This window comes from Ranitomeya variabilis, chromosome 3 (genome assembly GCF_051348905.1).
Source record: "Ranitomeya variabilis isolate aRanVar5 chromosome 3, aRanVar5.hap1, whole genome shotgun sequence".
NCBI lineage: Eukaryota > Metazoa > Chordata > Amphibia > Anura > Dendrobatidae > Ranitomeya > Ranitomeya variabilis.
In genome coordinates, this window is record NC_135234.1 from 775,775,569 (window position 1) to 775,799,090 (window position 23,522).

The 23,522-nt window shown below is 45.1% G+C and overlaps 2 protein-coding genes across 2 annotated transcripts in view; both read left to right on the forward strand.

Annotated features, from left to right (window-relative positions):
* LOC143817844 (uncharacterized) overlaps window positions 1-17,349 on the forward strand; it is a 57,521-nt gene extending 40,172 nt beyond the window's left edge. The window contains 7 exon segments of the mRNA XM_077299308.1: window positions 5,991-6,163; window positions 11,889-12,004; window positions 12,112-12,279; window positions 12,361-12,484; window positions 14,610-14,707; window positions 14,951-15,026; window positions 15,519-17,349. Of these exon segments, the coding sequence (XP_077155423.1) occupies window positions 5,991-6,163; window positions 11,889-12,004; window positions 12,112-12,279; window positions 12,361-12,484; window positions 14,610-14,707; window positions 14,951-15,026; window positions 15,519-16,570 (1,807 nt within the window). The 3' untranslated portion in view covers window positions 16,571-17,349.
* The window catches only part of LOC143817459 (uncharacterized), a 277,468-nt gene that overhangs the window by 37,738 nt on the left and 216,208 nt on the right, over window positions 1-23,522 (forward strand). The gene's annotated exons all lie outside the window — the stretch shown is intronic.

The following is a 23,522-nucleotide window of genomic DNA, read 5'->3' on the forward strand; positions in this document are numbered from 1 at the left end:
ATATAATGCTCCATATATAATGGGCCCCATATATGATGCTCCAGTGTATAATAGGCCCCATATATGATGCTCCAGTGTATGATGGGCCCCATATTTGATGCTCCAGTGTATAGTGAACCCCATATTTGATGCTCCAGTGTATAATGGGCCCCATATATAATAGGCCCCATATATGATGATCCAGGGTATCATGAGCCCAAAATATGATTGTCCAGCATATGATGGGCCCCATATATGATGCTCCAGTGTATGATGGGCCCCATAAGATGCTGCAAACATCAAAAACAAAATAAATTAAATACTGAACTCTCGTCGCTGGCCGCTGCTGTGCTCTGGACTCCTCACCATTGGTGTCTTCCGGCTCTCTGCACTGACTGTTCAGGGAAAGGGCGCCCAGACGTGACTAGAGTTGAACAAATTTGATCGGGTCCCTGCTTATTCGGCAAGCGATAGCACTTGCCAAATAAGCTACAGAAGGAACCCTGATACATGGAGTGCGCTGGCTGATCAGCTGTCCAGTGCCGCAGCTGCATGTGTCGCGGCTGTGTCACTGTCACAGCACATGCATGGAGAGCCCAACACACATGCCATCCATGCATGTGCTGTGACTGACACAGGCAGCTGCGGCACTGGACAGCTGATCAGCCGGCGCGCTCCATGTATCAGGGTTCCCTCTGCAGGCTATTCAGTAAGCGCTGTAGCTTGCCGAAAAAGCAGGGACACGATCAAATTCACTCAACTCTAGATGTGACATAATCGCACCCTCTGCCTGAACTTCACATTCAGAAGATGCGGAAGATGCCGCAGCGGTGGAGCGGGGAGAGGTGAGTATAGTAAGTGCTGGGGCCCTGAGTAAGCAGGGGGGCAAATTGTGGGCACTGGCATAGACACCGGGCCCCCATAGCATGCCAGTGTCCCCATCGGCGACTAGGCCCCTCCACCCCCACCTGCTCAGGGCCCCGGCACATGCCCGGGTGCGTTGAGTGCTGCAGTCGGCCCTGCCCTTATTTTTGGGCAACTACACAGAGAGACAAGAAGGAAAAGAGAAAAAAGCTTCCTATCTGGAACATAAACTTCCTGTATTTGGAATTAATGGTACGTCCTTTCTGTGGAACACAAACTTCCTGTATTTGGAATGCATGGCACTTCCTGTCAGTGGAACACAAACGTCCTGTAGTTGGAATGCATGGCGCTTCCTGTCTGTGGAACACAAACTTCCTGTATTTGGAATGCATAGCACTTCCTGTCAGTGGATCACAAACTTCCTGTATTTGGAATGCATAGCACTTCCTGTCAGTGGAACACAAACTTCCTGTATTTGGAATGCATGGCACTTCCTGTCAGTGGAACACAAACGTCCTGTAGTTGGAATGCATGGCACTTCCTGTCAGTGGAACACAAACTTCCTGTATTTGGAATGCATGGCACTTCCTGTCAGTGGAACACAAACTTCCTGTATTTGGAATGCATGGCACTTCCTGTCAGTCGAACACAAACTTCCTGTATTTGGAATGCATAGCACTTCCTGTCAGTGGAACACAAACTTCCTGTATTTGGAATGCATGGCACTTCCTGTCAGTGGAACACAAACTTCCTGTATTTGGAATGCATGGCACTTCCTGTCAGTGGAACACAAACTTCCTGTATTTGGAATGCATGGCACTTCCTGTCTGTGGAACACAAACTTCCTGTATTTGGAATGCATGGCACTTCCTGTCTGTGGAACACAAACTTCCTGTAATTGGAATGCATGGCACTTCCTGTCAGTGGAACACAAACTTCCTGTATTTGGAATGCATGGCACTTCCTGTCAGTGGGACACAAACTTCCTGTATTTGGAATGCATGGCACTTCCTGTCAGTGGAACACAAACTTCCTGTATTTGGAATGCATGGCACTTCCTGTCAGTTGAACACAAACTTCCTGTATTTGGAATGCATGGCACTTCCTGTCTGTGGAACACAAACTTCCTGTATTTGGAATGCATGGCACTTCCTGTCAGTGGAACACAAACTTCCTGTATTTGGAATGCATGGCACTTCCTGTCAGTGGAACACAAACTTCCTGTATTTGGAATGCATGGCACTTCCTGTCTGTGGAACACAAACTTCCTGTATTTGGAATGCATGGCACTTCCTGTCTGTGGAACACAAACTTCCTGTATTTGGAATGCATGGCACTTCCTGTCAGTGGAACACAAACTTCCTGTATTTGGAATGCATGGCACTTCCTGTCAGTGGAACACAAACTTCCTGTATTTGGAATGCATGGCACTTCCTGTCAGTGGGACACAAACTTCCTGTATTTGGAATGCATGGCACTTCCTGTCAGTGGAACACAAACTTCCTGTATTTGGAATGCATGGCACTTCCTGTCAGTGGGACACAAACTTCCTGTATTTGGAATGCATGGCACTTCCTGTCAGTGGGACACAAACTTCCTGTATTTGGAATGCATGGCACTTCCTGTCAGTGGAACACAAACTTCCTGTATTTGGAATGCATGGCACTTCCTGTCAGTGGAACACAAACTTCCTGTATTTGGAATGCATGGCACTTCCTGTCAGTGGAACACAAACTTCCTGTATTTGGAATGCATGGCACTTCCTGTCAGTGGGACACATGGCAGCTTCTTGTTAGAAGCACATCAGGTGATCGTCCTGGGATACTTTGACAGGAAATCATTTCTCAGAGGTAGCAGAGCCCCCTATTCGCAGGTCAGTGTGGTGCCTCCCTGTTCTCTGTGTGAGGAGGAGGGCAGTCCTCACCCGGATTGTGCCCTCATGCTGTAACCGTAGCTATACTTTATTTTGAGGGTTGTGTGTGGGACATCGAGGAGCAGGTATGGCGGACCGATAGTGCGACCCTGAGGGTGATGAGCGATGCAGGACGGGGTGCATCAGTGTGTGACTTCTGCCCCCTACAGTGCGGACGTCCCGTAATATTCCAATATTTTGTGGCTCCTGCTTTCGTCTGGGGCTGGAAAGTTTCTTTTTTCTTTCTTCTGCACCAGACAAGTCACCGCTTGTGTCCACGTCTGGGGGCCACTGAGATGGCAGCGCTGAAGACCATTGTTAGGTTCCCCACTGACATAACAGTCTGTAACGTCGGCCAGAGGCCACATCAGACAGACTCGGCACCAGCCACTCCGTCCAGCAGACTCCAGAGAAATCCCAATACCCTCTCACCCCAGCACAGGGATCTGGTTTTACAATAGGACCCAGTGGAAAGCTCCCATGGAAGGGCTGCTGTCCTGAGGTAGGAATGGTCGCCAAGCAGGGTCAGAGCTGGGATGTCACGTCATGGACAAAATCAGGATCCACAAGAATAGTCAGATAGAAACCAGGGTCAAAACAGGAATACTCTAAAGAAACCAGCAGGAGGAGCCGCACACCAAGCCAGGAAAACACTAAGCTATAGCTGGCACCTGCCAGCAGGAAGCTTAAGTAGGGTGTGGTGCTCTCCAATTAGCTGGAGCAGGGAGCTGATAACTTCAGCTGGAAGTACACACACCAATACTGCCAGACTTGATGGTACTACAAGTCCCAGCCACTATAACCTTAGTGGCTGGACAAAGCCTGCCGTCCAGAGCTTCTGGTTCTGACATTTCTATCACCAGCGCTGCCCGCAGAGTTAATATGGCGACACCTGACGACAGAAGTTGTGTGTGCTAAGCTGTGAGTGAGGGGACCTGAATGGTCCACGTGCAAGGTCCTGGTAGATACCTCGGTGTTGGGTGTGCTAAGCTCTGAAGAGCATGTGGTGGGACTTTGCTACTAGTGACCTGGGTATTGGACGGTCCCAGCTGGGGATGGATGTCCTGAATTGTACCCGGACAGGCCATCTGTGTGATCCCGAGTAACCTGGGTGTTGGGAAGTCCTGGGAGGAGGACTGGATCCCTGAACAGCACGAGGTGAGGACAGGGATCCGCAGAGCCAGAAACAGGACCCGTGTGGTACTGACAGTGGAAAGCCTGCAGCGCTGACAAGCAGGTAATACCAGACTGTGTGTTTGGCTCCAGAGCGAGCCTGAATATTGGACTCGACCAAGAGCGTATGGTCACAGTCCTGATGGAACAGAGTCACGCTGTGAACATTATTACTTTGTTTTGCCGTGCTATGAAGATTGTTGCTTTGTGTTTTCTGCCACTGGGGTTTATGGAGTAATAAACCCAGTTGAACTTTTGGAAGAAAATACGGTCTTGTGTGTTAATACGCTGCCAAGCGAGTATTCCCCAAACCCGTACGTAAGTGCAATCTCACAATGGCCATGTGAGGGCTTATTTTTTGCGGGTCAAGTTGTACTTTTGAACGACACCATTGGTTTTACCATGTCGTGTACTAGAAAATGGGAAAAAAAAATCCAAGTGTGGTGAAATTACAAAAAATGTGCAGTCCCACAACATGTCTAGGTTCTTTTTTATCTAAATAGTGAAAAAAAATCAAAACTTTGCAAAAAAAAAAGAAAAAAAATAATACCCGTGACGTCTCCATTTTTCGTGATCTGGGGTTGAGTGAGGGCTTATTTTTTGCGTGCCGAGCTGATGTTTTTAATTATACCATTTTGGTGCAGATGCGTTCTTTTGATCGCCCATTATTGCATTTTAATGCAATGCCGCAGTGACAAAAAAAACAATTCTGCCGTTTTGACTCTTTCTCGCTACGCTGTTTAGCGATCAGGTTAATCCTTTTTCTTCATTGATCGGGTGATTCTGAACTTGGCGATACCAAATACGTGTAGGTTTGATTTTATTTTTGTTTTATTTTGAATGGGGCAAAAGGAGGGTGATTTGAACTTTTATGGTTTTTTTTAAGGAGACCTCTGGTTGTCTTGCCGACGCACCGATGACCCCCGATCATGTGACGGGGGTCACTGGTGCGTGCATTTCCGGCCAGATGGCCAGAAGCGCTTGTTACATGGCGCTGTCAGAGTTTGACAACGGCATTTAACTAGTTAATAGGCACGGGTGGATCGCAATATAGGCACATGTCAGCTTTGATGCGGGCTCACCGCCGGAGCCCACATCAAAGCGGGGGATACTGCCATCAGCATAATAGTATGTCCGATGGCAGTAAGGGGTTAACTATGGTTGGCCACCAAAAATTCCTGGTTACCAGTCGGATGATATTGTTTATAACAGGATGACATACAAGTATACCGTATAATCATGAGACTCCTGAAAAATATGTAGGCAAAACTGGGGAAGAATAAATAGTTTTGGGTAGGAGTAGTGTCAGGGGCTTGCTCTTGGAATCTACGGATCTGTTCTACAAGACCTAAATAAGCACACTACACAACTATACCCTCAGCTAGAAAAGGAACTGGTTCAGAGTCCTTGGACTGAAAAGGACAGAAACTCTGGGAGCGTGCATTAGGGAGAGTACATTATGTTCTCAGTACCAACTCTGAACATCACTACAAAATCAAATCTAGGAAATCACTAATCCCATCTCTCTTGCCCAGGGTTGTGTCTCTTAACTGATTCAAAATAAATCAGATTTTTGTGGTCCGTGATAAGTGACTTTGTTTGGCACTTTCAAGGAAGTGGTTCCATTCCCATTCCTCGAAGGCCCACTTAATTGCCAACAATTCACAATTACCGATGTCATAATTCCTCTTGACAGATGAACATTTTTATGAAAAGGAGTCCCATGGACGAAGTTGGGTGAGAGATGGGGTACCTTTGCGATAACATCACTACAACTCCAACCTCAGAGGCATTGACCTCCACAATAAAAGCGCGCTCACGATCGGGATGAACCACTTAATTCAGAGAAGGCATGGATTGCCTCAGTCTCCCAATTTCCTCAGTGAGGATTCTCAAGTTTAGTAAATACAAAATTGTCTCTGAGTCCTTGGATTACAGTACGTACAATTCGGATATGTGAATTAATCTCAGGTGACTAAACCAAGATGTCATCCAAATTGACAACCACATATTGTGACCACTGATATTTCTGAATAAGTCATTACCAAATTTTGTAAAACAGCTGTCGCATTACTCAGCCCAAAAGGCTTGACAAGATACTCATAGTGACCCTCTGGTGTATTAAATGCTGTCTTCCACTTATCTCCTTCTCTGATACGGATCAGGTTACACACACTCTTGAGATCAAGTTTGGTGAACCACCGGACTCCCAGCAGCTGGATATAGAGATCAGGCGTGAGTGGCAGAGGATACTGATTCCTTACAGTAATTGAGTTAAGTTTGCAATAGTCAATACAAGGTCTGAGACCACCATCTTTTTTTATCAGCAAAAAATAAATCGGTGCCTACTGGTGATGAGAACGGTCTCATGAACAATTTTTGCAAGCTGTCTGCTATATAATCTTTCATGGTCTGATGTTCTGGACCAGAAAGATTAGAGTATATACTCGTGTATAAGCTGAGATTTTCAGCACATTTTTTTGTGTGCTGAAAACGCCCCCCACTCGGCTTCTAGACGAGTCATTGTCCAGAAAGCTGGAGGGGGAGGGGAGCGGCAGAGCAGCGGCAGGAGGCGGCGGCTGTGACATCATATTCACCCTCCTCACGCCGTCGCTGAATGTCCCTGCATCTCCGCTGTCTCGGTGCGGCAGCGCTTCCTGTGCTGAGCGGTCACCTGGTACCGCTCATTATGGTAATTAATATGCACTCGTCTCCACTCCCATAGGTGTGGAGCGCATATTCATTACCTTAATGAGCGGTACCACGTGACCACTCACCAGAGGGAGCGCTGCCATCAGGACAACAGAGATGCAGGTACGTGCAGCGACAGCGCGAGGAGGGTGAGTATGATGGGGGGAGCTGAGCCGAGCCATGCATACAAGATGGGACTGGGGGAGCCATGCATACAACAGGGGGAGCCACACATAGCAGGATACGGATGAGGGGACAATACATACCCGACTTATACTCTAGTCAATAAGCTTACCCAGTTTTCCGTGGCAGAATTAGGTTCCTCGGCTTATATTCTGGTCGGCTTATACTCAAGTATATATGGTATATATTTTACCTTTGGGTAGACAGGAGTTTGGTACCAGGTCTATGGGACAACCATAATCTCTGTGAGGGGATAGGTTTTCAGATTCAGACACAGAAAATACATCAGCAACATGTCTGGATATATGGACTAAACCACTGGGTAAGGCTTTAGACAAATTCACAGAAAAGGACATACATTTCTGCTGACATTCAGGGCTCCAGCGCACAATATCACCCTGGTTCCAGTCAATGATCGGGTTATGGTTACATAACCAAGGCATGCCCAAGACCATGGCCATGGACATGTTCTCAAGTACAAGAAATGACACAGATTCAAATGTAATGTACCAACAATCAGGGAAGCCTCCTTAGTGATGTATTTCACCATGCCCTGGGTGAGAGGTGTATCATCAGTAGCGATGATTTTCATAGGAAAACATAATTTTAGCAAGGGTAAGCCAAGATCCTTTGCCATCTTGGCATCAACAAAATTTGTTGCAGAATCGCAATCGATAAAGGCCTGAAGCCACACAGATTTTTCTAGGTATGATAAACAAACAGGTAACAATAATTTTGCAGAATCCTAAGGAAATACCTGTGCGCCAAAGTGGTCATCCTCGGGCCCACCCAGATGATGATATTTTTCTGGTGACAGTTGCTTTGGGCAGGAAGACCTATGACGTCAAAACTCTCAACATTGGTTATCAAAAACCGGCTTGTGTTGCTAGATCCCTTGAAGTTGATGGGAGTGGGTCACCCCAATCTTCATGGGTTCCTCCGTGAGGGTAATAGGTGCACAAATCTTAGAAGGTGCAGTCTGCATTATGTTCCTTTCTTATTTCGCACAAACGTCTATCAAGACAAATATCCAGGGACATGGCGGTATCAAGAGAAAGGGACGGAACCAACATGTCCTTAACTTGGTCAGAGAGTCCGTAAAGAAATCAACATCGAAGGGCCTGGTCATTCCACTGTGAGCCTGACGTCCAATGCCAAAACTCTATACAACAATCCTTAGCAGGACGTCGCCCCTGACAGAGTGCAGTTAATTTACTTTCAGCAAAAGCTACTCAGTCCAGGTTGTCATACAAGGAGCCCTAAGACTTCAAAAAACGAGTTTAAAATGGAGAGTTTTGGAATGTCAGGGAGTAGGGATAAGGCCCAAGCCCGGGGGTCTCCCTGCGGTAGGGATATGATGAGTCCCACACGCTGGGTCTCCGAATCAGACAAAAGTGAGTGGAACCTAAAATACAAGCACCAGCTTTCCTTTAAAGGGAACCTGTCACCTGAATTTGGCGGGACCAGTTTTGGGTCATATGGGCGGGGTTTTCGGGTGTTTGATTCACCCTTTCCTTACCCTCTGGCTGCATGCTGGCCGCAATATTGGATTGAAGTTAATTCTCTGTCCTCCGGAGTACACGCCTGCACAAGGCAATATTGTGGCTGCTTTGGACAGACTTGGCACAAGCCACTCCGTCTGGCCGACTCCAGAGAAATCCAATACCCTCTAACCCCCGTACAGGGATCTGGTTTTACAATTGGACCCAGTGGAAAGCTCCCATGGAAGGGCTGCCATCCAGAGGTAGGAATGGTCACCAAGCAGGGTCAGAGCTGAGAGGTCAAGTCAAAGACAAAATCAGGATCCGTAGAAATAGAAACAAGCCGGGGTCAAAACAGGAAAACTCTAAACTAAACAGGAGCAGAAGACGCACACATAGCCAGGAAACACTAACCTATATTTAAAAAGGGGACAAAAACTGAACTCGGAAATTATAGGCCAGTAAGTTTAACCTCTACTGTGGGTAAAATCCTGGAGGGCATTCTAAGGGATGCTATACTGGAGTATCTGAGAAGGAATAACCTCATGACCCAGTATCAGCACGGGTTTACTAGGGACCGTTAATGTCAGACTAATTTGATCAGCTTCTATGAAGAGGTAAGTTCCGGACTGGACCAAGGGAACCCAGTGGACGTAGTGTATATGGACTTTTCAAAAGCTTTTGATACGGTGCCACACAAAAGGTTGATACATAAAATGAGAATAATGGGGATAGGGGAAAATATGTGTAAGTGGGTTGAGAGCTGGCTCAGGGATAGGAAACAAAGGGTGGTTATTAATGGAGCACACTCGGACTGGGTCGCGGTTAGCAGTGGGGTACCACAGGGGTCAGTATTGGGCCCTCTTCTTTTTAACATATTTATTAATGACCTTGTAGGGGGCATTCAGAGTAGAATTTCAATATTTGCAGATGACACTAAACTCTGCAGGGTAATCAATACAGGGGAGGACAATTTTATATTACAGGCTGATTTATGTAAACTAGAAGCTTGGGCTGATAAATGGCAAATGAGCTTTAATGGGGATAAATGTAAGGTCATGCACTTGGGTAGAAGTAATAAGATGTATAACTATGTGCTTAATTCTAAAACTCTGGGCAAAACCGTCAATGAAAAAGACCTGGGTGTATGGGTGGATGACAGACTCATATTCAGTGGCCAGTGTCAGGCAGCTGCTACAAAGGCAAATAAAATAATGGGATGCATTAAAAGAGGCATAGATGCTCATGAGGAGAACATAATTTTACCTCTATACAAGTCACACAAGTCACTAGTGCGACCACACTTAGAATACTGTGCACAGTTCTGGTCTCCGGTGTATAAGAAAGACATAGCTGAACTGGAGCGGGTGCAGAGAAGAGCGACCAAGGTTATTAGAGGACTGGGGGGTCTGCAATACCAAGATAGGTTATTACACTTGGGGCTATTTAGTTTGGAAAAACGAAGACTAAGGGGTGATCTTATGTTAATGTATAAATATATGAGGGGACAGTACAAAGACCTTTCTGATGATCTTTATAATCATAGACCTGAGACAGGGACAAGGGGGCATCCTCTACGTCTGGAGGAAAGAAGGTTTAAGCATAATAACAGACGCGGATTCTTTACTGTAAGAGCAGTGAGACTATGGAACTCTCTGCCGTATGAGGTTGTAATGAGTGATTCATTGCTTCAATTTAAGAGGGGACTGGATACCTTTCTGGAAAAGTATAATGTTACAGGGTATATACACTAGATTCCTTGATAGGGCGTTGATCCAGGGAACTAGTCTGATTGCCGTATGTGGGGTCGGGAAGGAATTTTTTTCCCCATGGTGGAGCTTACTCTTTGCCACATGGCTTTTTTTTGCCTTCCTCTGGATCAACATGTTAGGGCATGTTAGGTTAGGCTATGGGGTGAACTAGATGGACTTAAAGTCTTCCTTCAACCTTAATAACTATGTAACTATATCTGGCAACTTGTACCTGCAAACTGGAAGCCTTAAGGTACCTTCACACGAAGCGACGCTGCAGCGATAGCGACGATGCCGATCGCTGCAGCGTCGCTGTTTGATCGCTGGGGAGCTGTTACACAGACCGCTCTCCAGCGACCAACGATGCCGAGGTCCCCGGGTAACCAGGGTAAACATCGGGTTGCTAAGCGCAGGGCTGCGCTTAGTAACCCGATGTTTACCCTGGTTACCAGCGTAAAAGTAAAAAAAACAAACAGTACATGCTCACCTGCGCGTCCCCCAGCTTCTGCTTCCTGACACTGACTGAGCTCCGGCCCTAACAGCACAGCGGTGACGTCACCACTGTGCTTTCACTTTCAGTTTAGGGCCGGCGCTCAGTCAGTGTCAGGAAGCAGACGCTGGGGGACGCGCAGGTGAGTATGTACTGTTTGTTTTTTTTACTTTTACGCTGGTAACCAGGGTAAACATCGGGTTACTAAGCGCGGCCCTGCGCTTAGTAACCCGATATTTACCCTGGTTACCAGTGTAAAACATCGCTGGTATCGTTGCTTTTGCTTTCAAACACAACGATACACGGCGATCGGACGACCAAATAAAGTTCTGGACTTTATTCAGCGACCAGCGACATCACAGCAGGATCCTGATCGCTGCTGCGTGTCAAACTAAACGATATCGCTAGCGAGGACGCTGCAACGTCACGGATCGCTAGCGATATCGTTACAAAGTCGTTTCGTGTGAAGGTACCTTTAGTAGGGTGTTTGGTGCTCTGCAATTAGCTGGAGCAGGGAGCTGATAACACACAGACTGAATGGCACTACAGGTCCCAGCCACTTTAACCTTAGTGACTGGACAGAGCCTGCCGTCCAGAGCTTCTGGTTCTGACATTTCTTGCACCAGCACTGTCTGTAGAGTGAATATGGAGGCACCTGGTGACAGAAAGAGAAAAGGCGCAGGAGTAGATTCTGGTGGAGAGTCACATCCAACCTCCATGATTAGGTGACAAAGGGTGGCCTCTCTGTCCAACGTTAGATGCCACAGTTACTGTTTACCACTCCATCTAAGTGACTTTATGTTCCTTTTTGGGGAAGCAAAGTGATAAAAAAACAGCAATTATTTTTTTTATTTTAGAGTTTAATGTATCAGATAAATATTATAATATTTAACAGTACAGTTACGCACACGGAGATACCAATTTTTTAAAATATATATATATATATATACTTTATTTACGATCCAGAAAAAGTGGGCAAAGCTGGAAGGACACAGCTATATACGTAGTGGCCGTTCTTTGGTACTACAGCTTAGATCTCATTCACTCCTATTCACTAGGAGCTGAGCTGCTAAAAACGGACACTACTCGCGGTGTGGAGCTGTGCTTCGGCTCCATTACCTGTTTAAATCCGGCTGTCGCTTGGGCTGCAAATGATTAATCGGAAGGGGTGCCAGATGTTGGACCTCCACTGGACTAAGGTCAGCAATCTGGTAAATACGTCCCACCTGATTGTACGCTGAGAGTAATCCTTAAAATTAATGAGACAATTTATGTCATGTAGGATCTTCTTCCATGAGGGATTTTGGGCTCATTCATCCTTATTATTAATTCAGATCAGGATCCTCACAGCTAAAGTTTTATTTGAAAAACAATGGTCCGTTCCATGAATGACCCTCCGAGGATGGAGAAGGACAGAAGCCACATGGCTGCTCAGATACTAGACCTCACCCTGGAGATAATCTACTGGATCACTGGAGAGGTGAGATCTTCACATCCCTCTGATCTCTAGGAAAAAAGCAGGGAAATGACGGGAAAGGTGAAGGATCCTTAGAATAGATGTAGTGATCGGCGTCTCCTCATACCCAGGATCACACAGTGGTGAAGACGTCATCTGGTGAGTGTGTGACCCCCCGTGTGTCAGGAGGGCGGAGCAGGACCCCGAGTGACATCACCGAGCCTCCACCTCATTCACTGATACATGAGCAGAAGATCCTAGAACTGACCCACAGGATCACTGAGCTGCTGAGCGGGGAGGTGAGCGCTGCCGGGAATGCTGGGACATTATATAATAACGCCGGGGGAGGAGTCTGCTAATGACGGGTCATTGTGTGTCAGGTTCCAATAAGGTGTCAGGATGTCACCGTCTATTTCTCTATGGAGGAGTGGGAGTATATAGAAGGACACAAGGATCTGTACAAGGACGTCATGATGGAGGATCACCAGCCCCTCACATCTCCAGGTAAGAGGAGACCATTCTGACTATAGAGGAGAGGTTGGGTCTGAGGTCACCTAGACTCCCTCATCATCTGATCATTATTATTATTATTTATTTATATACCACCATTGATTCCATGGTGCTGTACATGAGAAGGGGTTACATACAAGTTACAGATATCACTTACAGTAAACAAACTAACAATGACAGACTGATACAGAGGGGCGAGGATCCTGCCCTTGCGGGCTTACATTCTACAGGATTATGGGGAAGGAGACAGAAGGTTGAGGGTTGCAGGAGCTCCGGTGTTGGTGAGGCGGTAGCTCCGGTGTTGGTGAGGCGGTAGCTTCGGTAGTGGTGAGGAGGCAGTGGGGTCAGTGCAGGCTGTAGGCTTTCCTGAAGAGATGGGTTTTCAGGTTCCGTCTGAAGGATCCGAATGTGGATGATAGTCGGCTGTGTTGGGGCAAAGAATTCCAGAGGATGGGGGATATTTGTGAAAAGTCTTGGATGCGATTGGATGAGGAGCGAATAAGTGTGGAGGAGAGAAGGAGGTCTTGGGAGGACCGGAGATTACGTGAGGGAAGATATCGGGAGATTAGTTCAGAGATATATGGAGGAGACAGGTTATGGATGGCTTTGTAGGTCAGTATTAGTCATTTGAACTGGATACACTGAGGGAATGGGAGCCAGTGAAGAGATTTGCAGAGGGGGGAAGCAGAGGAGTAGCGAGGAGAGAGATGAATTAGTCGGGCAGCAGAGTTAAGGATGGACTGGACAGGTGCAAGGGTGTTAGCAGGGAGGCCGCAGAAAAGGATGTTGCAGTAGTCAAGGTGGGAGATGATGAGGGCATGCACAAGCATTTTAGTAGATTGACGGTTGAGGAAAGGACGGATTCTGGAGATATTTTTGAGCTGGAGGTGACAGGAGGTGGAAAGAGCTTGGATGTGCGGTTTGAAGGACAGGGCAGAGTCGAAGGTTACTCCGAGGCAGCGGACTTCCGGTACGGGGGAAAGCATGATGTCATTGATTGCGATAGATAGGTCAGGTAAGGAAGATCTATGGGATTGAGGAAAGATGATGAGTTCAGATTTGTCCACATTAAGTTTGAGGAAGCAAGAGGAGAAGGAGGATATGGCTGATAGGCACTCTGGGATTCTGGACAGCAGAGCAGTGACGTCTGGGCCAGAAAGTTGGATCTGAGTGTCATCAGCATAGAGGTGGTACTGGAATCCATGAGACTTTATGAGTTGTCCCAAGCCAAGTGTATAGATTGAGAATAGTAGGGGTCCTAGAACAGAGCCTTGGGGGACTCCAACAGAGAGAGGGTGGGATGAGGAGGTAGTGTGGGAGTGGGAGACGCTGAATGTGTGGTTGGAAAGGTACGAGGAGATCCAGGATAGGGTGAGGTCTTTGATGCCAAAGGAGGAGAGGATCTGTAGTAGGAGGCAGTGGTCAACTGTGTCGAAAGCAGAGGACAGGTCTAGAAGGAGGAGTACAGAGTATTGTCCATTAGCTTTGGCGGTAAGTAGGTCATTAGTGATTTTGGTCAGGGCTGTCTCAGTTGAGTGATGGGGGCGGAAACCAGATTGTAAATTGTCAAAGAGCAAGTTAGATGAGAGGTGGGAGGAAAGTTCAGCGTGGACGTGCTGCTCCAGGAGTTTGGAAACGAATGGGAGCAGTGATATTGGGCGATAGCTGGGCATAGCAGTTGGATCGAGGGTTGGCTTTTTAAGGATAGGTAAGATTGTGGCATGTTTGAAAGCAGAAGGGAAGGTGCCAGAAGATAGTGATAGGTTGAAGAGGTGGGTTAGGGATGGGATAAGTGTGGTGGTGAGGTTGGGGAGGAGGTGGGATGGGGTCGAGCACACAGGTGCGATTTAGAGAGGAGACAATTTAGCCCCCCTTCAGTGATGTTGGATAGGGAGGTTATGGGGTTTGGGCATTGGTCTGGTATACAGAGGGGTTGTGGTGGTTGAACAATGAAGACTTGACTTGTCTGGTCGATCTTATTTTTAAAGTGTGTGGCAAAGTCCTCAGCAGAGATGAGGGAGGTTGGAGGGGGCAGTGGGGGGCAGAGGAGGGGGTTAAAGGTGTTGAATAACTGTCATATGTAGACGATGTATTCAGTCATTGTGTATATTTCTTATAGATGGGTCCAGTCCGAGAAATCCACCAGAAAGAAGTCCCAGTCCTCTATATTCCCAGGATTGTCCAGAGGAGAACCAGAATGTCCTCCTGGATCATCAGGTAAATGGAGCTGAGATTTCCGGAAATCATCTATATATTTATTTCAAACTTTCCATCATCAGCTTAAAGAACTGGTGTAAATGGACACCGCCGTATATTCCATGATGGGTTCCGATCAGTTCTTGTTTTGTTGTGTGCTGATCTTGTCTGATCACTCCTTGAAGAAATGCTTTCTAAGGTATTTTTAACCCTTACCTGGACAGGAGATAAATATTTTTTTTCTTTTTGTTTTCCTGTTTTTAGGTTGGATCCTTGCAAGAAAGATATGAAAGTGGCTCAACGAGTGGACTCGAGAAATCCATATCTGTGTCTGTGAAAGGTAAAAGTTTGTCATAAATCTCGTGTTTTACTCTGCCGGTTCTTATGCGTATGCTGATTCTATATTGCACTGGTTACAATCTCAGTGGTTTTTCAGGCATCTTAAAGACACCGTGTGCATATACAGTATATTGATGCACTAAATGACCGGAGATTAGCTGTTTTTTCAGGTAGACTGCGCTTCAGATGAACGTTCTGTAAAAGACAACATTGCTATTTTGTGCAAACCAAAAGATTTGACCCAAGGAACAAGTGGTCTGCTTGTTCGACCACCCATCAGCAGCCTGTTCAGACTGCTTGACTTTTGTGAAATAAGCCTTTTTCGGAACGCTCCTTCACAATAACCTTGAAGTACATGTAGACCTTTGGAAAATTAAAACTTTGTTTTCTGGTTTGTCAAATGTGTTCTGATTTATGTCTTGCTCATTGTATGGATTTTTATCAGAGAAATTTTAAAATATAATTTTTTTTTCTGGAAAAAAATGTTTCTTAGATGAAGAAAGTGTGAGCGGCTCACATGAAAATCTCAGTTTGTCTCCCTCTTGTGAAGTAAAAGATAATCAATCACATTCTCGTAAAGAAGGCACTGGACCTGGACCGGATAAAAAATCTTCACGTTCTGAAAAGGGGAAACATTTTAAAAAGAAGTCTAATCTTATTCCTGAAGGACTTAACAAAGATGAAAAAAGACAATTTTCATGTTCAAAATGTGGGAAATATTTTTGTAGAAAATCTGGTCTTGTTGAACATTTAAAAAGACACACAGGGGTGAAGCCATTTGCTTGTTCAGAATGTGGCAAATGCTTTGGCTATAGATCAGTTCTAATTGAACATCTAAGAATTCACACAGGGGAGAAGCCATTTACATGCTCAGAATGTGGAAAGTGCTTTAGTCATAAATCAAACCTTATGGAGCATCTAAAGACTCACACAGGGGAGAAGCCGTATTGCTGCTCAGAATGTGGAAAGTGGTTTAAGCTTAAGCATCATCTCGAGGCACATTTAAAAAGTCACTCGGGAAAGAAGCCATTCTCATGTTTAGAATGTGGGAAGTGTTTTACCCATAAATCAAGTCTTGTGGAACATCTAAATATTCACACGGGGGAGAAGAAGTTTTCATGTTCAGAATGTGGAAAGACGTTTCTGCGTAAGAATTCTCTTGATCGACATCATAGAACTCATACAGGAAATAAGCCATTTTCGTGTTCAGAATGTGGAAAATGTTTTGCATATAACTCAGTTCTTGTAGAACACTTGAGAACTCACACAGGAGAGAAGCCATTTTCATGCTCAGAATGTGGGAAATTTTTTACCCGAAAATCAGCTTTCCTTGAACATCAGAGAAGTCACACAGGGGAGAAGCCATATTCATGTTCAGAATGTAGGCAAAGTTTTACTCAGAAATCACATCTCGTTACGCATCAGAAAATTCACACAGGAGAGAAGCCGTTTTCATGTTCCGAATGTGGGGAATATTTTTTGCAGAAATCTGATTTTGTGGAACATCAAAAAATGCATGATGACATTTTAGTGTTCACATTGTAAGAATTGTGGCTGGGTAGAGCTCAGATTTAAGATCAGTTGCTTTGCTTTGTATTACATAAACGCAAAATTTCAATTCAGAAAATATTACTGTTTCACAAAGATATTTGGTCTGATCAGCGATAACTGTCGCTGGAACACATAACTCTAATATGGAAAATATCAAGAATATATTTAGGAGCAATGAGAAGAATTTTCCCCAGCATCTCTACATTAGGCCACGTTCACACGTTCACTATTTGGTCAGTATTTTGACCTTTGAAGACACATGCAAATTAGCCTTGAAGTGCATCGGAGGCGTGTATGTGCAGGGAGTGCTCTTCCAGGCTAACATACATTTACAAAGCTTGATTTCTCAGCACTGGCACATCGGATTACTGCAAAACAGATATTATTTGGTGTTCTTAGATCTACTAATTCGTATCAATAGTTTGAGAAATAAAATATTCCCAGCTTCCCTGACACATGTTTAACAGGAAATACTTTAGCGCTTTCTTCCTTTCAGGAATTTTAGATCCCTTTCCTTAGAGGAAGTTTTAGTAATTTGTTTTGCATGAACTGTTTGACTAAGTTCTGAGAGATTAGAAACAGAAATTTTAAAACTTTCCCACCGCCGTTTTATCGTGGCTCTGTTACACCTTGACGTGTGAAGATGCAATGATGTATTTCCCTGACCTGCCAATGGTAGGGATGGGGATAGAAAATTCATATTGTAAAGTCATGGAGTGTGATTCCACAGAGTGAAATAGACCTTGTTACCTTTTATTAAAAACTTGACCCAAAACTTGAAGTTTTCCAGTGTGTCTGAATTTTAACCCTTCTACAGTGGTCTAAGGGGTTATGTTTTTCCTTGTGGAGGGTGTTAAGCTAAGCCTGGCATGTCAGAGTGAGGAGACTTATAAGCCATGCATGTTACACTGGGAAATTAAATATGCAAGTTATCTCTTCAGAGTGGAAGAAAACTAGAATACTATTCTATTATGGAAGCAACGATTCTAAAAAGTAAATATCGACTCTTTAACGAGTCTTGTAATATGAGTTAGGATAAAAGCCAGACCAGAATGCATGCTGCGGCGCTGGCGTCTCTGCTCTCTTCCTCCATTCCCCAGCAGAGATGCCAACTCATTCACTGCCGCGGTCCCGCACTTCCTCCCTCCTCTCCTGCTGTTGATGTCCAGGGGTATGCACACAGAGCGCAGATTCCTGGGCACTGTGCGTAGGATGTGCGTGCACTCTGTTCTTTTTTAAAGGGGCCACATAGGCACCGTCCTAAAGTGTCAACAGCCAATGGCTGAGAGACAAGTACTATTTAAGTCACCTCCACCTGCATGCAGGTGCCTGTGCAACATTGTAGTTTGTTTCTAAGGGTATGTTTCCACGTTCAGTTTTGCTTCAGGCTTTGGTCAGGATTTTATGCAGGTAAAATCCTGACCAAAACTGCACCTGAGGTCACTGGCAGGTCACCTGCGGTGTTCCTGCGTGTTTTGCTCATAGTAGCAACATGCTGCGTTTCGAAAAAACGCACCACGCATGCGTTTTCGCGGCAAAAACGCATGCGTTTTTTAACGCATAGTGGAGTCTGGATTTCATGAAATCCCCCCACTATGCTGTAACATCTGGACGCTGCGTTTTTGACGCTGCGGAAAAACGCAGCGTCAAAAACGCAGCGTTTCCTGAACGTGGAAACATACCCTTACACGCTTGCTGGTTCTCAGGTCCCAGTGCTCATATCCCAGTATACCTGTCCTGTACATCAGCTCTATTGCCTGCCTATCAGCTGTGCCCGCCTGCCTGGCTGTATACCAGTCATGCCCGTCAGTACCTGCCTGTGTGTCCCATCATGCCAGTCACTATACCAGCCATGCCAGCCAATACTTGCTAAATCTACCATTCCTGGCCGTTCCACCACCTAGTCCGTTTACTCCATTACACCTGCTACTTTGGGAAATTATATATGCAAATTGTCTCATCAGAGAGCAAGAGGACTCGAACTCTGTAGCACCACTGATTGGAAGCAGCAATCCTAAAGGTCAATACTGACTTTTTAATGAGCCTTGTAATATGACTTAGGATAAAAGCCAAACCAGAAGCTCAATTTGCAGACATGGTGTTGCCACTCATCAGTCCAAAGTATGAAATCTGATTTTACTAGGTGAGAGGCTCTGGACTGGTGTCTAAAGGGTAAGGTTTCTTCTTGTGGAGAGTGACAATCCAGGCCTGGCATGTCAGAGTGAGGAGACTTCTATGCCATGCATGCTCCTCAGGGAAATCAGTTAAGCAAATTGTCTCTTTAGAGAGGAAGAGGACTACAACTCTGGTGCCAGCTATTAGAATCAGTGATCCTAAAAGTCAGTATTGACTCTTTAACGAGCCTTGCAATAAGTAGGTGGCACCAGAATTATAGTCTTCTTCCTCTCTGAAGAGACAAGTTGCATATTTAACACTTCTACAGAGAAGATGAGAATTTTTTTATCAAGTGTTTGGTTCCAATATCGCTGCTAAAATAAGTCATCCCACCCTGAAGCTCCATATACAGGGATAAAAGCTGCAAGCGAGGAATGAACTCATCCCAGAAGCCAATACAACTACTATTGTGCTTACTTTATGGATTGTTCACTGCTGATCTTTGGGAAAGTTTTTGCTACTGTTTATAAATAAGTGAGCAAAAAAAGAAAGGAAGGGACCATAAACTAGTCAGAAGTAATGATCAAAATGTCAACTTTATTGTTAAAAAAGTCAGTTAACAACTGGTGAAGGGGAGAGGGTTGTACAGTATATGTCACACATTATATGCTGTAAACATGGGAGCGCATTGACCTGGGCAAGTGATAGTGGAAAATATAAGGCTTCATCCTGTGTACAATGTACTCATTAGATCTATATGTCACAAATGACAAAAAAATATCAATACAAGGCAAATGACTAGAAAATTAGAAACCCTGCGTCATGACCACTATTGCATAGCTATACATCCATGTGTCGGCTTAATAGAAAGCAATATTGGAGCAGTCATTACCTAATCAGGACGCGGTCCCCAGCCCAGAGAAGTGCGCGTCCTCCCCGATGCGTGTTTCGGTCCTGCCTTCGTCAGGAGAAGGCCTGCCCATCCAAAGGCGTGCATTGTATTTATAATGCTGCAGTATTCGATTGTAATCCGGAAGCGGTGTCATGCGGGCGGAAGTGGCGGCCCCAGCCGGATGTGACGCACACGTGTCATCATGACAACACTGACGCCAACTGTTGTCATGGTGATCTCACAGGTTCATTAAAGAACATATTAAAAATGATTGTAATGTGGTTCCATTGTAATAATATTGAAACAGATGACAGATCGGAATCTATTACTATGGTCCAGAACAGGTTGCCAACCCATCATGTGTGGTGTTTGGTTTCAGGAAGAAACGTTGGTAGACAAGCTTGATCATAGACAGGTGGATCCAAATCTGGTCATTGGTGGTGAGAGGCCAAATGTATTAAAGATCTAGGCTGTCCAGGAAAATGTATTCATCCTATATATTTGTACAATGCATGTTCTGATTGCTGCAGTCACTCATATCTACTGCCCTTTCCCACCCTCTATGTACTCTATCCATATCAGTCCCTCTCTCCTACCCTCTCCTATGTACAGCTTTCACACGCTTTTCACATTCTAAAACCACACATGTCCCTTCACTCCCACAATACAACACGACAAGCGCTCTCACAAATCACTTAGCCATCTACTTTCGCTCTCTATTCTCCTTCTCCAAGTCGCAGGAGATATCTTTCATAACCCATGCCCTTTTTCTAATAGTAAGTTTAACTCTAACCCCTGCTACACTGAGAAACCCTACAAATTTCAATAATCCTTGCATGCCTTCTGTTTCCTTTAACTGTGATCTCTGGAACCCATTGTCAGAATGTAACAAACTCTCTTACATCCATGATGTTTTCCTTTCAAAGTCTCTTAACCTTCTAGCTTTTAAGGTACCTTCACACGAAACGACATTATAACGATATCGCTAGCAATCCGTGACGTTGCAGCGTCCTCGCTAGCGATATCGTTTCGTTTGACACGCAGCAGCGATCAGGATCCTGCTGTGATGTCGCTGGTCGCTGAATAAAGTCCAGAACTTTATTTGGTCGTCCGATCGCTGTGTATCGTTGTGTTTGAAAGCAAAAGCAACGATACCAGCGATATTTTACACTGGTAACCAGGGTAAACATCGGGTTACTAAGCGCAGGGCCGCGCTTAGTTACCCGATGTTTACCCTGGTTACTAGCGTAAAATGTAAAAAAAACAAACAGCACATACTCACATTGCGTCCCCTGCAGTCTGCTTCCTCCTCTGACTCAGCGCCGCAAAGTGAAAGTGAAAGCAGCACAGCGGTGACGTCACCGCTCTGCTCTCACTGTACGGCGCTCAGTCAGTCAGGAAGTGGACGCAGGGGGACGTGAATGTAAGTATGTGCTGTTTGTTTTTTTTAGATTTTACGCTGGTAACCAGGGTAAACATCGGGTTACTAAGCGCGGCCCTGCGCTTAGTTACCCGATGTTTACCCTGGTTACCAGGGGACCTCGGCATAGTTGATCGCTGGAGAGCGGTCTGTGTGACAGCTCTCCAGCGACCAAACAGCGACGCTGCAGCGATCGACATCGTTGTCGCTATCGCTGCAGCGTCGCTTCGTGTGAAGGTACCTTTACTTAAACCTGAGTCTGACACTGCCTCTGCTGTCTCCTCATGCCGCAGACAAGGTGGAGGCATTGTTCTTCCTTTCAACAAAATGTACTTTTCAGATTATCCCCCAGTGTGAGGTCCACACTGTCAGACTTTACCAGCCCCTCTCCCATTGAGTGGCAGATGTGTATCGCTCTCTGGGCCCTTCCCGTCGGTTCTTGAATCACTTTGCCACCTGACTTCCACATTTTCTATCCTTTGACATCCCCACTCTCATCATGGGTGTCACGTTCCCCTGTAAATTTAAAAAACTGACCATCATATCCAAACATAGAATAAGTGTGAACAGGTGCTGAAACTAGAGTCACCAACTTAGTCAAATAAATAAGGCAGCACACTGCGGCGCTAAAACCTGCAAACATGAAAATTTAACTGCATTACTGCATTAGAAATATGAAAAAATTAGTGTTTAGCGCATAAATTGGCCAATTCATGTGTACCTGGTAGCCACATTAAGGCATCTCTCGTATACCAGGACCTAGACATTCCTTTTCTCACTGAGAATAAACATCTTCATCTGAATGGGAACCTACTGTGAATCCTCTTTTTAGACTATAATCTCTCTCTCTCTGTGGAGGGGTAATGGTCCTGCTGCAATTAAAACACCTGTGGCTAAAAGGTGGGGTGCTCAGTCAGAAGGCTAATGAATACAAATTTAAAAAAACTGACCATCACATCCAAACATAGAATGTGTGAACAGGTGCTGAACCTAGAGTCACCAACTCATATACAGTCAAATAAATAAGGCAGCACGCTGCGGCACTAAAACATGCAAACATGAAACATGAAAATTGAACTGCATTAGAAATATGAAAAAATGAGAGTGTTTAGCACATAAATTGGCCAATTCATGTGTACCTGGTAGCCACATTAAGGCATCTCTCGTATACCAGGACCTAGACATTCCTTTCCTCACTGAGAATAAATGTCTTCATCTGAATGGGAACCTACTGACTGAGCACTCCTCCACCTTTTAGCCACAGGTGTTTTAATCGCAGCAGGACCATTACCCCTCCACAGAGAGAGAGAGAGAGAGATTATAGTCTAAGAAGAGGATTCACAGTAGGTTCCCATTCAGATGAAGACGTTTATTCTCAGTGAGGAAAGGAATATCTAGGTCCTGGTATACTAGAGATGCCTTAATGTGGCTACCAGGTACACACGAATTGGCCAATTTATGGGCTAAACGCTCTCATTTTTTCATATTTCTAATGCAGTTCAAATTTCATGTTTACGTTCCCCTGTAAGACCTCGAGTTAGACGGTCACGTCGGGTAAGGAATTGCAGGTCTTCTTTAGAGATGGTGTGATTTGTGTCTCATATTGAATGGATTTAGTTTCCTCTGGTGCTGAAGAGGTTAATGACCCTTTCTATTCTGGACAGAAACATGCAGCTCCATTTCAGCTGCTTCAGATCTGGTCCTTACCACTTCCTATATAAACTGGTCAGACTTTCTTGCCCCTCCAGGTGAAAGATTTGTCTTCCTGTGCCATGTGCAAAATCTACAGTAAGTGATTGGATTAGAGTTGTTATAGAAGTGTTCTGTGGTTTGCTGTTGTACGTGTGCGTTTATCTCCTTTATGAAGAATTTGCAGTCTTCATAGGCCCCAACCTCCTTCCTCTCATGTCCTGATTCTGCACTGAAACATTATGATGAAACACTGCAAAGTGCCCTGAATGAATCTACACTGACTACTCCTAGAACAACTTGGCGCGGATGGTGGCAACCTTATCAGACGCTGCATACATGTTTTCTCCAGAGTTGCTCCAGGTGCGCCAAATGTCTGCGGAGAAAATCTCTAATCTGGCTGAAGATTTAATTTGTTATATGTTTATGCTTAAAATGTACAACTCCGCCCATCACCTCTCCAAACAAACCTACTTCAACACCCTCATTACCGCTCTATCCAACAATCCTAAACGACACTTGTACACTTTTCATTCTCTTCTCAATCCAAGAGTTCAGGCCCAAACAATCGACAATCTAGCCAGTTATTTCAAAGAAAAAATTGTCCATATCAGACAGTAAATTTTCTCCCACTCTCCTAATATCCTGCATTCTCTTCCGTCCTGCACTTACTCTAGCTCACTTTCTGTCTGAGCCAGTCACCGAATAAGAAGTTACCCAGCTCCTCTCTTTATTTCACCTTACTACCTGCACCAGTGACCCTATTCCCTGACATCTCCTTAGCTCATTTCCCTAGATGTCACCATTCACCTAACTACAATATTTAATCT